The sequence below is a fragment of the Crocodylus porosus genome, unplaced genomic scaffold (genome assembly GCF_001723895.1).
Source record: "Crocodylus porosus isolate Cpor-Errol unplaced genomic scaffold, CroPor_comp1, whole genome shotgun sequence".
NCBI lineage: Eukaryota > Metazoa > Chordata > Crocodylia > Crocodylidae > Crocodylus > Crocodylus porosus.
In genome coordinates, this window is record NW_017728906.1 from 86,847,058 (window position 1) to 86,863,090 (window position 16,033).

General features: G+C 44.4%; 1 protein-coding gene across 3 annotated transcripts in view; it reads left to right on the forward strand.

Moving 5' to 3' along the window:
* Positions 1-16,033, forward strand: part of LOC109306228 (interleukin-1 receptor type 2-like) — a 44,512-nt gene that overhangs the window by 13,599 nt on the left and 14,880 nt on the right. For 2 of the 3 annotated variants that reach the window (XM_019529549.1, XM_019529551.1), the window contains 2 exons: positions 14,059-14,189; positions 14,279-14,531. In XM_019529549.1, coding sequence (XP_019385094.1) covers positions 14,059-14,189; positions 14,279-14,531 — 384 coding nt within the window. Of the gene's footprint in view, positions 1-8,589; positions 8,778-14,058; positions 14,190-14,278; positions 14,532-16,033 lie in introns of those variants that run through there. The other variant, XM_019529550.1, reaches the window with a different exon arrangement.

Sequence of the window (16,033 nt, forward strand, 5' to 3'; positions counted from 1 at the left end):
TATTCATCTTGGCATCAATGATGACTCCAAGATCCTTTTCTGCCTCTGCACTGATGAGAAAGGAGTTCCCTAGCCTGTAGGTATGGTGCTAGTTCTTCCTCCCCAGGTGCATCACCTTGCACTTGTTGGTGTTGAATCCCATCCTATTCTCATCCGCCCACCCCTGTAACATGTCTAGGCCCAATTGCAGCCTATTCCTCCATTCTAGCGTACCCTCATCCCCCCACATCTTGGTGTCATCAGCAAATTTGAACAGGGTACTTTTTACCACCTCGTCCAAGTCACTGACGATTGAACAGTGCGGGCCTGAGGACCGAGTCCTGCGGAACCCCACTGCCCACATCCCTCCAGGTTGAAAATGACCCATCCACCACCACTCTGGGTGTGGCCCTCCAGCCAGTTGGCAACCCATTTGACTGTGTAGGTGTTGACACCACAGTCCCCCAGTTTCTTAACGAGAATGGGGTGAGAGACAATGTTGAAGGCCTTCTGAAAGTCCAGAAAGACTATGTCCACTGCTACCCCTGCATCTAAGGATTTGGTGACCTGGTCGTAGAAGGCCACCAGGTTGATCTGACAGGACCTGCCTCTAATGAACCCGCGTTGGTTGCCCCTAAGCATAATCTCCCCTGCTGGCCCCTTGTGGACATGAGCCAGAGTAATTCTCTCAAAAAGCTTGCCCAAGATTGAGGTAAGACTAAGCGGCCTATAGTTTCCCGGGTCTTCCTTCCTCCCTTTTTTGAAGATGGGAACCACATTGGTCCTCTTCCAGTCCTCTGGCACCACACCAGAGCACCACGAGTGCTCGTAAAGCTGTGCCAGGGGTCCCACAATGACCTCTGCTAATTCCCTCAGTACTCTAGGGTGGAGATCATCTGGACAAGCTGATATGAATACATCCAGTCCCTCCAGAAGTTCCCTAACCAGTTCCTCACTAACCCCTGGCCTAGGTGTGCCTCCCCTGGGTTCTGAGGGGGGCCCAGAAGGGGGGTGACTGTTCCGGTCCTTGCTCAGGAAAATGGAGGCAGAGAAAGCGTTAAATATGTTAGCTTTGTCATCTGGTGTGACGACCAAATTTCCTAGCGTGTCCTGCAGGGTACCTTCTTTTTGCCCCCTATGTATTTAAAAAAGGACTTCTTGTTGTCTTTGATCTGGGAAGCTAGTCCCAGTTCCATCTCTGCCTTGGCTTTCCTGACTGCCCCCCTGCATCCCCGAGCAACCACAGTATCATCCTCCCTGGTGATGGCCCCTCCCATCGATTGGGTGTGCCGCCTCCCTTTTAGCTAAGAGACATTCCCAGATGCTTTTGGTGAGCCATGGGGGCCTTTGTGCCTCCTGCCCCCTTTGATCCGTGTTGGGATTACCTCCCAACAATCACTGGACGATCACTGTCACCCAGGTGGTCGAGCACCTGCAGCCCCCTCAACAGGTTGTCACCGGTGGCCAGCACCAAGTCCACCAAGACATCTCCCCTGGTGGGGCTGTGCTCCTCCTGGGTTAGATAGAGGTCCTTCATTCTGGTGTATATGTTCCACTTGTCGGTCTAGGCTGGGGTGTACTTGCAGGTGTTGCTTTGTTTGGCAATCCAAGGCTTCTTCCGCCCTCATCTTCCCCTTTCCCCAACGAGCCTAATTTAAAGGCCACCGGAGGAGGTCCACCAACCTAGAAGAGAACACACGCTTACCTTTAGGGGAAAGGTGGAGCCCATCCCACCCGAGCCTGTCTCTTGTAGTGATGTGCGGGTCGTTGTTGAGGAAATCAAAGCCTGCCTTGAGACACCATTCCCAAAGCTGCCAGTTGGTCTCTGTGATGCACGTTGCATGCCGTCTTCCACGACTGCTCACTGGTAAGACAGAAGAGAAAACCACCTGTGCACCTATCTCCTTCAGCATGCCCCCCAGAGCATGGTAGTCCGCCATCAGGTGATCAGGGCTTCTCCTGGCCGCATCATTAGTACCCACATGGATTAGGACCACGGGGTAGTAATCAGTGGGCTGGATGATGGACTGGAGCATCCCCTTCACATCCTGAATCTTTGCTCCAGGTAGGCAGTAGACCTCATGTGTTGAGGGGTCCTGGAGACAGATGAGGCCCTATGTACCTCTCAGGATGGAGTTGCCTATAACGATGACTCAATGCTGTTTCCTCCGGGACTGTTTAGCTTCTTCGGCCTGCTCAGATCATGGAGAGCGTGGAATTGCCTCCTCTCTGGTTGTCTCCTCTCCTTCCTTCTCCTCCAGAGTTGCCAGGGCCTCGTACCTGTTCTCCAGCTGGACTGGAGGAACTGGTACTGATGTGTTACTTGCAGCCCTGGTTCTGGAGGTGACCATCTGTCACTCTGCAGTGGAGGGCACTTCCCAAGGTGCTTCTTTCTTGGGTGTGTGGCCCTGCAGGGAAAGGAAATAGCCGTCAATTTCTTCCTCCACCTCCCTGATTCCCCTCAGCCTGCTAACCTCCTCCTGGAGCTCCCTCACCTGCACCTCCAGGGCCCTAACGTGGGTGCCAGCAGGACAAGTGTAGGGGTCCCCAATCCCTGCCCCCCTGGGCCTTGCTGGGCAACTCCCGCAGGCCAGGGGGTGGGGGCACACCAGCCCGTCCATGGACTCTGTCTGGGCGGAGGCCTCAGACAAGCTCCGGGTAGACTGTGCCCCCCGGGCAGGGGCCCTGGCAGCACTCCGTGTCAACAACATCGTAGGAGTTGCTTCTTGTTTATGGCTTAGTGCGGTGCCTTTGCCGTGCCCTAGCAGAAGTCTCTCTCCTGGTCCTTCCTTGCCCACCAACGCAAATGCTGGCGCGCTCTTACAAAGCGCACCTGTTTGTGTACTCTGTTCACACGGCGCAGCTTGGGAATGCGACGCCCTACTGGCTCAGGTAAAAGGGATCCGGGGGGCTTCCCCTCTGGATCCGGCTCAGCTGCATCCGGTCCCTCTGCCCACTTACCTTAGGGAGATTAGCTGCTGCTGCCCCTGCTGCTGGCTCCGCTGCTGCTGTGTCTGCCTCCGCTTGGGGTCAGGTAAGGGGGCACATGTGCATGCGAGACACATGTGTGCCTGGATCCCTCCTCTCCTCCCTGCTCCTGGCTCCTGAAGGATTGTTTCCTTGAGGCACAGCCATCCTTCCTGGGCTCACATCTCGCCAAATCTTCTACTCTGCAGTGCATCATTGACCAAACGCCTGAGTTTGCTGAAGTTGGCCTTCCTGAAGTCTAGCACTTCCACCCTTCTAGTTACCTTACCCACTCTATGCCTTGTGATGAATTCTATTATTTGGTGGTCACTGTCCCCCAGGTGACCACTAATCTGTAGGTCCCCTATCATGTCATCCCTTGTTGCCAATACCAGGTCCAGTAAGGCATTCCCCCTATTGGGACCATGTACCTCCTGCAGCAGGTGGAGGTCCTATACATGGGATAGGAACCTGCTTGAATGGTGCGAATTTGCTGTCTGCGTTTCCCAGCAGATGTCAGGGTAGTTTAGGTCACCCATGACTACTGCCTCCCTAGTCTTTGTGGTTTCCGAGAGCTGCCTCGGGAGTTCCAAATCTAGTTCTTCCCCTTGGTGTAGCAGACCCCTACCACCAAAGCCCTTTCTCCTTGACCTCCATGTGTCCTAACCCATAATCCTTCTACTTTCTCCTTCTCCTCTTCCTTGAGCAGAGACTTGTATGGACAAATCTTTCAGTCCTATATTTTTTATGATTCTAAGAAAATCTAACTTTGTAACTGTGGAGACAGCAGATGAATTATGAAAAGTAGCTAAGAGTGGTAGATCATTGTCCCTTACCTTGCTAGTATGGGACATAAAACTTCTGTCTGGGTGCTAAAAGGTAAAATAATGCAACAATTTTAAATTAAATAATTTGCCATATACTACATGATGATCTTCCCCAGTGGAGTAACTGGAGGGATGGGGTACAGGCAATATGTGCAACCATACTGGATTCTGACTTGTGGTAGGGTTATGAAAAAAGGCAGCTTGTGTGGAAGGTGCACATGTATGTTTGGGATTGCAACAACAACCAGAAGTGTCCGCTTCTGCTTTGACCCAGGCACATCCCTACCCTGCTGGTCTTTCTTCTCATATAACAGAGAAGAGAGTCACTTGTGATCCCATAACAATTTTGAGGATCCAGTTGAAAACACAGCAATTAAACCATATCAAGTGGAGAAAGAAAAAAGCTGATGGAGAAGACAGCTGAACTCTCGATCAGAGTATGTGCTTGCCAAACAGGTCAGACATGTTCATTCCTTTTGGTGAATATCCCATCTACCAACAGCCACCACCAGAGGATGGGAAGGGAGAAAGGAAAGGAGCCCCCCAGAACTACATCATCATTCATCAGCCTGGATCAGACCTACTCCAAATTGTTCTGAACACAGCCCAGCTGCTTTTCTGACAGGTCTGTGGAGGATGAATCTCTAATCCCTCGTACTCACCCTAAAATGCTAAGCTTGAGTATGAAGGATGTGGATGGAAAAGGTCTACGTAGTGTAGCTCTGGAGGAAATGAAAGATTGATGCTGAGTGTTTTTGACCATTGTGTGCTGAGAAGGCCATGTCATATTGTGAAAAGCTTTTCCTGCTAGCACCAGCTATAAACAGAAATTTATGCAATCCTGATTTGCATTCATAGACTCTTTTAGGGAAGCTGGTGTCATTCATTTGATAGTGATCAAGGTGCTGGAGCACATCAGGGTAGTGCCTGATTCCCATGCCAGGACAAAGAAACTCACAGTGTTTCTCCCCATGGATTTCTGGTCCTGTTTTGGTCAGCATGAAGTACAATGCCTCTCTCACAGTCACCCTGTTACAGGAAGATGGGCTTTTTCTTCACTATAGACCATCACAGTTAAACAAAAAAAACCCCATGGGTATTTATTACTGGCAAGCCTGGCCTTAAAGTAGGTGATGCTTTATTATCTCTGATTTACAGATGAACAAATAGAAACACAAGCACCCAGGAAGTTAAATGACTACGGAACAAACATACTTTTGTTACCATATTTTCAACTGTTTCTGCTTTAAAAACTGCAGGCAATAGGCTCTGAAGCTCTTAGCTTGTCCCAACTCCATCTAGTCCTCCCTAGGACTAGGATACACTTTCTTCAAGATGGTTCCAACTTAATCATCCTGCAGGACCTGAACAAATAAGGATAGGTTCCTTGAACATGGACTCGAGGCAGAGCCACTGATCTGGCCTGTGCCTGTTCTGAAGCACTGTGGTGGCAAGTGTTACTCAGAATGATATCCACAGTAGTATTTAACAGATGGGACAGTGTCACTCTCCTTCTAAAAATAAAGGAGGCAGAGAAAGTGAAAGGACATTATAAAAGCTCAGGGGAAGTCTTCATCCTGTGCATAGCCATGATAAAGTCAGGCCTGACGATAGTGAGCCCACCACACTTTGGCAAAATATGCTACATGTATTAGCAGAGCATGCCCCATCCCCCTCTGCTTGGGATGAAATGGAATGACTGTGCTGCCATTCGTAGTCACCCGGCATCCTCAGAGCCATGGATCGCAACAGAGGGTCAAGTGTTCATGTACTTTGGGTGTCTTGCCTGCAATAAGACTAATCGGACTGCCTGCTCTTATACTTCATTTCATTTCTTCCCTCCCATCTGTTTGATTTTTCTTAGAGCTGGCACCTCTTCTTTTACAGCTTTCTGTCAGCTACCAATGGGCCATTTGGCAGTTCTGAACTAATGCAGGGCCATAAATTAAAACTAGACTTGCTAAAAATCAATTGGCATATAACATTTTGTGATGGAATATTGTTGATTTATTTTGTGTGGGCTTACTTTGCAAATTCCAGGAATTGAAAATGGCTGCCCTAGTCTGTCATATGAGTCAACCCAGATCTCTTCTATACTTAGTCATATGATAGTGGCTTAGTCAACTTAACTGTATGTGTCTCTTGAATGAAATAATAAATAGAAATGTACATCTAAGTGGAGTTCCTTGATGATTCATTCAGTACAAGCTGCCACTATATCGCATCAAAGTTGCTCTATGATGTGCTCCAATAAAAAAGTTGTGGTCAGGAAGCCAAAGAACTGATTTGCATTGCTAACTGCACTTGTCTTCCCATGTGTCTGGGCTTCTATTTGCCTATCTGTAAAACAGGAACACTTTACCTACTGATACATTCCCTGCATTGAGGCTAGGATTGCTAGTAATAATCAAGCCACAAGAAAAGGCTGAGGGGGATCTAGTGGCCTGTAACAAACTGGTCAGAGGGGACCAGCAGGCATTGGGGGAGTCCCTGTTCCCCTGAGCACTACCGGAAGTGACCAGGAATAACGGTCACAAGCTGGCAGAGGATAGGTTTAGGTTAGATATCAGGAGGCGCTACTTCACAGTCAGGGCGGCGAAGATCTGGAACCAACTTCCAAGAGAAGTGGCGCTGGCTCCTACCCTGGGGGTCTTTAAGAGGAGGCTAGATGTACACCTTGCTGGGGTCGTTTGACCCCAGTACTCTTTCTTGCCATGGCAGGGCGTCGGACTCGATGATCTGCTTAGGCCCTTCTGACCCTACCAACTGTGAAATTATGAAGCCTTGTGGTGTTTCTTGTTCAACTGTGATATTCTAGTGAGGAAAAAGCCCATCTTCCTGTAACAGGGTGACTGTGAGAGAGGCATTGTACTTCATGCTGACCAGAACAGGACCAGAAATCCATGGGGAAAACATACTGTGAGTATACAAGCCTTTATCCTGGCATGGGAATCAGGCACTGCCCTGATGTGGTCCAGCACCTTGGTCACTATCAAATGAATGCAATACAGAACCAAACTACTCAATGACACCAGCTTCTCTAAAACAGTCTATGAATGCAAATCAGGATTGCATAAATTTCTGTTTATAGCTGGTGCTAGCAGGAAAAGCTTTTCACAATATGACATGGCCTTCTCAGCACACAATGGTCAAAAACACTCAGCATCAATCTTTCATTTCCTCCAGAGCTACACTACGTAGACCTTTTCCATCCACATCCTTCATACTCAAGCTTAGCATTTTAGGGTGAGTGCGAGGGATTAGAGATTCATCCTCCACAGACCTGTCAGAAAAGCAGCTGGGCTGTGTTCAGAACAATTTGGAGTAGGTCTGATCCAGGCTGATGAATGATGATGTCGTTCTGGGGAGCACTTTTCCTTCCTCCCTTCCCATCCTCTGGTGGTGGCTGTTGGTAGATGGGATGATTTATAAGGCCAGAGTCTTCTCCTTACTGAAGAAAGTAGAGTAGAAGGTCTGTTAAGCTACTGGATATTCTTTCAGAGTGGGGGGGATGGGCCCCAAGCCAAGACAGACAGTATTTCTGTACTATATAGTGTATTGAGAACATTGCTATGCTGTTGCTAATTTTCATGTGATTTTCTGGTATTTTGGAGATATAGCTAGCTTAAGAGCAAGGGTTAGGTGTTGAATTGGTGTAGAATCAACCTTAGGGCCAGGCAGCCACAGTCAGCATAAGTGCAATGTTCCTGCTTAAGCAAAAATAATAAATATTGATAGCAATGTATATTTCATGGTATGTCCTCTTCCTTTATAGTTTATTTCTTTTTAATATTAATGTAATGGTGGCAACAGGTGCCTACTTGTTATCCTGCAAATGTGAAGTCTCTCTCTATTCTTAGAGCAGGTATAATTCAGGAAGCAGTTGCTTCTCTGTGTTTAAAGTATGTTGATATGGACAAGAGGTTTCCCTCCTTTCCGTCTGTTCCATTTCTTAAAAAAAGGTCGTGTGGTCATAATATCAGCAGTAGGTAAAATTTCTTAAGAATTATCCCAGGCTCTTAATATTAAGCTGCGGAAATACGCTGAAACTTGTTAAATAAAATGGTAGTTTTATAGCAATTTTCAATTTATTAAGAGTTTTTGAAGAGTTGACAAAGATGAATGTTTGACATGGCCAACCCTTTATGCTAGCTTTATTATTTATTCATTATATGGTTTCTTGGAGTGCTAAGAAGTCCAATAATTGAATAAAACCTCATTGTTCTAGTTGCTCCAGATAGCCTGGGTCAAAATGAATGCAGCCTAGTACATATAGACAACTCCTTTCTGTTGATGTGCTTATAGCCATGTTGGGCATACTATCCCTTTTGCTAACATTACTAAAACAGGCCTAAAACATCTATAAACTCCTTCTATGCTACTTATAAATAAAACCTTAACATAAAGCATTACAAAATCCACTGAAAACATTAAGGAATAAACATAAAAAAGATGACCATTTTGGGTTTACAAACATTTAAAGCAGAGTGAATGAGGCAGGAAATCAGAACCTGTAATAATGTCCATGAAAATTAATAAGCAATCTTACTGAAGTCAAGGATGTGAAGATCAGGATCTAGCTAGTTGTTAAATAACTTTATTAAAATAGTTTCAATAACTTCTCATTAGTTCTGCTTATTCTTGTGGTAATTGGGAAATACAGCTATACTTTGAAACCACAAGCAGCCAGACCTATGTAAGTTATAGTTCGTCATAAAAAAGGAAACTTAGTCACATATTTAGCAGTCATTTCCCCTGTTTGAGAAATCTGTACATACATTGTCCCTTCTTTCTCACAAAAACTCTCTCTCTCTGGAAGAAAAATAAGGTGTGTCCAAAAAGTTTTCTATTTGAAAGCTCATTGAGCAATAAGAGAGAATTTCTGCAGTGTGTGGACTTGCATATAAATTCATCTGCCAGGACACTTCCAAGTACATGTGGAAGCGTAATCTACAGCTAGAAACTACACAAAGAAGTTCTGAGTACATAAATGCAGACTCACAGGTAAGTAAATGTGAGGGAGATGTAAATCCTTTTTTTCTTAGGTTATGTTATGGAGATTGCTGGATTGGAAAACACAGAAGTCTAAAGTTTATGAACAAGGCAGCAAAATATTTTCATCAGGCTAATTATTTGAAGGAGAGAGAAGCTTTACTGCTATAGGATGGCACGTGTGCCTTATGACTTAATAATGCAACAGGAACATTAATGTTTAATTTAGGTTTAGGAGACAGAGTAGCTAACTTTCCACCCTACTTCTCAGAAAATATCCTGTAGATACAATACCAGGAGAAATGGATTGATTTAGAAGCTGACTGGCCAATAAGAGAGAATTTCTGCAGTGCTTGGACTTGCATATAAATTGATCTGTTAAGGACACTTCTTACTCCATCTGGAAGCTTACCCTACAGATAGAAATTACACCAAACTCCTTGTAGCTTTGCTTTATTATTATTATTTTTTGGGGTTTTTTGTAAACTGTGTGTATGAAATGATCAACCTTATATTGAAAACAGGCTGTGATAGTCAAATTAGCTGTAATCAGCTAAACTGAGGTCCTGGAATGGAGAAAGTTTGAAAAAGATATAACGTGAAAGGAATTTGGAGAATGACTACTTTCTTCATAAGTAGAAGAAAGGTATGTCCACATATGTCTGTATCCAAATCTGATATGTGTATGTACTGGAAGATATATGGGTTTGTCTAGTTTTTTTGGTCATAATGGAAGGTAATCTCCTCTTGTCATTTGGTAATTGCCCTGTAAGGTAGTGATAGTTAGACATCTTCTAGTGTGTGTATAGCATGTACAGACACACATAAGCAATATATGCATGTAACGGTAGTATGTGTGCGCATATATAGCATTTTATATGCCTGTTGTAGACACAGGTTATGTATGTAAACTTGGAATTTTACATTCTATGTATACTGTATATCTATTCAACTTGCTGCATGTAGCATGAGTTACTATGCTGAAATGAAAGGAACTATACCGATTTAAAATTGGCATGAGATACCAAAAAAAAAAAAAAAAGAAAAAGGATTCCAGTCTTTTTTTGTATAAGGAAAGCTATAGCTTGTCCTTGCTAAGTGAACACGTGATAGTTAATAATTTATAGGCAGCAGAACAGTGTTTTCCTCTGTCCATGGCTCAGGGTGGTTTCTATTGATGCCCTGGGTTTTTCTCACTTTATGTGCCCAAATAATCAAATATTGAATCTGAAAACTCTTTTGCATGCATGCAGACTTAACACAGAGTTCTGTGGCAGCACATACAACTTGGGTGCACAGCTTTGTGTGCCAATTCCACTCCCCCCCCAACAACAACAACAACAAAACTAGTGTGAAATGTTGACTTTGGCTATACCTCTGCTGCAGTCAGAAAGTGTGACTGGCAACATAGGTAGCATTAGGGCTGTATGAAATTTCACCAGCTGTTTCGTTTCAATGCTGTTTCAATCTCAAAACAGAGAAATTGAAACAAAACAAAGGGCTTTGAAACAGCTTTGAAACAAAAGGGCAGTTGAAAGATTCTGAAAGTTTCAAAACATTTTGAGTTTTGAAACTCAAGCTGGGCTTGCCTGCAGGGAAACGGAAAGTAAGAGGGAGGGGGAAGAGGAGCAAAGAAGTAGGGAAGACGGGGGGGGGGGGAGGACTGGTCTGATATTGACTGGTGTAGCTGGCTAGTGACTGTGATCCTTCCCTGAGGTTCCTTCCAATCCCAGTACTCTGGGGGACGGATGGAAAAAAAGCATAAAAGGCAGCATTGTTTGAACTGGCCTGCTTTCTGCCTTGAGGTCTGACAGTTACTGAGCTGTCTTCCAGCAACTCAGGAGCTTTAGATAATGAAGGCTACTACCACCATTGATTTGAATGATTTTCTACTAGCTAGCCTATCAAGTGAGATTCCAGAATACCTTTTGCTTTCTTCTAGACCCTTTTATTAGATCCCTGGTTGCCTATATAAATAGATCCCTACTACCTAGGAGGCTGATAAAGTGAAGTTCATAGGCCCAGCTGTGAAAAATGTTTTGTAAATTCCCTTTCAGGATCAGGCCTGAGAGACTGGAGACAGAGTGGGTTTTTTTGTGAGAAATGTGCCCCCACAGGTAGTTGGGTATTGTTGTCTTTGATAGATTCTGGTGTGCAATTTGTAGGGGTACTGGAGATTGTTGGCAGGTTTTGTGTTTTGATCGGTAGGAAGTTGTCTTCTGGTGATGAGGCTAGCAAGGTTTGGTGCTTGTTTGAATTTACAAACCACTTTTCACAGCCAGGCCTATGAACTTCATTTCATCAGCCACCTGGGTACAGAAACTCATGGACTCAATATAGACATTGGATTTATGACACCTGTTGGACATCCTGACTCCCCAGGTACCTCTCCACTTTTACCTGTGCTGCTACATCCCTCTTTCCCCCCCCATGCCAGCCTGTCTGTCACTCCCTGATGCCTCCATTTCCATTTTCACTGACTGGCTCTCTTGCCTGCATTGCATGCCAGCCTCTGGCTTCTTTACTGTTCCTTCCATCCATGAACAGCAGACCAACTGCAGGTGCTTCTTCAGCCGGACAAAGGGTTTTTCAACCCGAAAGCTTGCTAAGATACATTTCTGTAACAATTCAGTTTGTCTGCTAAAACATACCAAATTAGACTGACTCAAAGGAAGGGACCTTGTCTACCAGTGCCATGTCCTTAGACCAACACTCCTAGCACCTGACTGGAAGAAAGCAAGGCCCTGGGCACATTTAAGCCCCAGAGCTGGGGCTGGCAGGGAGAATTCTGTGGCAGCTGCTGGAGAAGAAACTGCTGCAGAGAGGAAAGGAAGGCTCCGTCACAGTTTGGCTGCCTAAGAGGCTGCTGGTGCTACTGTGTTGCTTCTCACACATTATTATTTTACCTGTTGTCATTTAAAGTTGCGTTCTGAGCTGAGGCTGTAGGGGAGGAGGAGCCCTCATTGGGGCACACTACCATGTCATGTAGAGACCCCAGAACCAGTGAGGGAGCACCTTAACACACACACAATCCCACAGTGAAGGCATGCTTTAACACACATGTGGGAGAAGAAGCTCTTGCAGGAGAGGAAAGAAAGGCTCTGTGACAGTTTAGCTGCCTGAGATGCTGCTGGTACTGCTGTGCTGCTCACTAAGTTATTACCTGTTGTCATTTAAAGTGAAGTACTGGGCTGAGGCTGTAGGGGAGGAGGAGCCCTCATTGGGGCACACTACTGTGTCATGTAGATGCCCCAGCACCCGTGAGAGCATGCCTTAACACACACACAGTGTCACCCATGTCATGAGTTTTGCTTGTCAGCAGCCCAAGGTGCAATTTCCCAGAAATCTCTGAACCTATCTCCTTGAAAGCTGATATGCTTCATGGCCTCAGCAGGGCCTAGCATGCCTGCAGTCTTTACCCTGCTGTGCCTTAATACACACGACACAGTTTTGCTTTCAAGATTTGAGGTGCAGTTTCCCAGAAACCCCTTGTACTTATCTCCTTGAAACTTGGCAGGCTTAAAATGTCATCCAAATAAGGCAACAAATGACAAAGTTATAGGCAGTTTTGTGTTTCTCCATTATAGCCTATGGGCAAAACTTCAAAACAGCAAAACAGTTTTGATGAAACAACACAAACTGTGGTTTCAAAACAAAATGAGAGTTGAAATGAAACACTGTCCTGTTGAAATGTCGAAACAGAAATTGAAACGGAATGGTGCTGTTATGCATAGCCCTAGTAAGCATATCCCAGTTTTTAATCTGTCTCATCTGGGTAACCACAACAGTGAAGAGCATGGTCTTCAATGTCAGCTATGCAAAACAGTCAGAGACTCTAGATATATGCTTACCAAAGTGTCTAAAGCCAGTGCTGATCTGTCTTCACTGATAATCTCACCCAAAATCACTAGATTAAAACTAATTTACACGTGTGCCAACCCCACTTTTGACTGCAGTCCAAACAAAGCCTTTGACTTTCCAATATTAGATTCCAGAAGCGGTGGGGGGAGGTTGTTTCACAAAGCACTTTGGGGGCTGTAGCATTCTGTGGCCTGTCTCATGCTTTTCAGGAAGTGAAAAGAATGTGGTACAACTGATCTGCATATAACAGACAGACCCTATCTTTCCACAAGTCACATGCCATGGCAGGGGTAAGGCTGGGTTTGATAGACTAGCATGGAGCTAAACATGGTTTGTATTCTCACTTTATTTATACAGTACAACATTTGCCATGTTGCAAGCAGAATTAGCAGTTCAGTAACAATCAACACTAGCTGGGCTGAAAAACCAATGGCTTGATTCAGTTCCATGTTGAAGTCTGCATTTAAGGAATGGGGTAAATGACATGAATTTGTTTCCTCAAGCTAACCTATGAGGGGGTTTTTTAGGCAGGGGGAGGGGGGACAGGGTCTGGTGATTAGTGTGAGGTGCCAGAGCAGTGTTATTAAATGCATCTTATAATGTAAGCTGTTGGCACCAATGTGGGTTTGCAGAGTCTTGGTTCTCTTGGATCTTATGTTCTCCAAGGTGTGATACCAGCTGTTGTTGGATCTGGAGTCAGTGTAGGATCTTTACATGGAAATATGCATGTCTACCTATTTGTCTAGTAACCTTGAAAACAGAGTGTTACCTTATGCTAAGAGTCCACTCAGCAGGTGAATGTTCTGGCTTTCATCTCAAATTTTTGAGCCAGCAAAATTTGTATTTTTGATGGTAGGGGGAAAGAGTATTCTTCTTGGACCAGTCCAGTCCTTGCTTAGAAGTAAAGTAGAGCCAGCATGGATGTGACTCTAGAATTTGATCAGAATTGTAAGAAAGACCATTTACCCTGTGGCATTTCTCAAGTGTTGATAAATATGTTCTAGCTCACACTCAATTCTGGCCCCAAGATTATATATCAGTCCGTTGGATTGTAGCATGTTACATTTTGAAGTTTTCTGTTCTGAGCATTTTTTTTTATCTTAGCGCTCAGTTTTGTTGTGTTTTTCAGTTAATGTGATGACTTGTTAGGGGCTTAGACTGTGAAGGAGGAAGGATTCCTTCTGCAGATTCTAAGCCCTTAACAGGTCATCACATTAACTGAAAAATACAACAAAACTGATCTGGGAATCCTTTCTCCTTCAGATCTACAGGACCACGTATACCATAGCTTAGAGGTGAAGGCATCTTTCTGTTTACTGTGGGTGCTCTAAAGCTAGCTAGATACAAGAGTGATATGACAAGAACAGTTAACACTGAGTATTATCATTTTTTAAAACTAACTGTATTATATACTTGATCTTCTTACCTGCAGGTTTCAGGATGCTGTTTCCCATTTTTCTCATTCCCATTTCTTGTGGACAAAGACGCCTGTGCTCTTGCTTGCAATCTCTTTTTGCACAATGGATGCATCTGCCTTTAGAATCCAGCCTGTGAAAAGCACAGGTAAAGGCAAATCTTGGCTCAGAATTTTAGCTAGCTTGATAATGTGGTTGACCAGTGCTAATGTGAAACAATTTCTCTGGTTTATGTAGATAAATGCCAGGACCACACCGTATATTTCAAACACTACTTTGTACTAAGAGGAGAAGCTGTGATTCTGAAATGCCCTTCCTTCAGTCATGAGGCCTTCTCTGACCTGTCTCTCAATCTGACATGGCATAAAAATGATTCAAAACATGTGATCTCAGGAGAAGATAAAGAACAGAGAATTCAGGCAAAAGGTGATACTCTTTGGTTCTTACCAGCATCACTAGAGGACACAGGAGTATATATCTGCACTCAAAGGTAGGTTTGTAAATTGAACAAGTTGTCCATGTCTAAGGATGAAGGGCACTTAAAATACGAATGTCTGAGGGTTAAACCTCATTCACTTGTGCTAAGTGTCCTCTGAGTGTCTCAAGTTATGCTACTTAAGGATAAGGTTGATGCTGGGCCATACAGCCTAGCTCATGTTAGGGTCACTTCAATCTACTTCATGGAGATAAAACAAGCAATTTGCAGTCCTCCAGAATCCCAGAATGCACTGCTTCCAGCCCAGATACAGGAAGGATAGCACCCAGGTGACCTGGGATTTAGTCACACCCCTGCTGACCAGCTTTCTAGTAGCAAGTCAGAGAAGTGCAAGCAAGAAATGAAATTATCCCTTAACATGTGACCACTCATGGCAGGTGCATTAACGCATGCAATTAAAACATAATAATAAACTCCAGTGCAGTTTGCAGTGGAGTTGATTTCTCTTGAGTGCGGTATTTACACATGCACCCGGAACTGCAGCACATTGAGCTGGGTCGGAGCAGCCCTGGGCTAGTGAGGAGCCTGGGGGATTAGCCTGCCATCCCGGGGGTACTCCAGCCTGGCTCAATGTGCTGCAGAGGTGCTGACTGGGGCACAAGTATGTTATAGTGCAGGGCTAGTTGGCAGGCAGCCCCTGTACAGTAGCACTCTCAGCCAGCCCCAGTCACCATCTACATGTGTATTTTGATGCATGTAACTACTCTGTTATAGAACAGTACTTGTCCCAGACAATAGTGAAGTTTATTAATTTACTGGGCACTAATATAAGTGCCCATGTAGACAGTGATGCTTTACTGAGGAGCTAAGTAGTCAGCTCCACAGTAAAGCACACATGTAGATGCACCCAGCATGTTTTTATTTTAACACTGCTTAGTGTTCCACAGATTTTGTATGGTTTAAGTGTAACATGTAAGTATACCCTAAAAGTTATTATTGGCTGATAGAAAGCTTACTGAAACCATTGAAGTGTTTTCTTTGACTTCGCTGGGCTTTGTATCATGTACCAACCTGTAAAACTTTGCATTCATCAACCTGTAATTAAGTTTAGCAAGTAGATATACACATTCTGGGAAAATTCAGGAAGTTTAAAGCACTGTTAAGTGTTTGGTGGCTTATAAATGACTGATGCATGAAAACCTGGCAAACTATTGACAAGCTGTACACATTTTTGCTCTGAACTAGTATATGAATGGCTCTGTCTTCTAAAGTACCTTTAAGTCAGCAAAGGGGATAGAAGAGTGTTTAAAACATTGCTAGCCCTGTAGAAACCTGCCGAGTTCTAGAAAATGTTAGCTTTTGATTGCAATTTTGAAGGGAAATGCATAGTAACTATATAAACAAATATTGGTTTTGGTGTTTGATTGCACAAAGAAGCTATTAAGACAGCTTTGAAAGTATTTCTCCTGTTTCTTCCTGCTCTGTTTTACATTACAAATTTTAGGTCTTAACCTCTTTGATTTTCCTGGAAGACCTAGAGGCAGAATGCTAGAGTT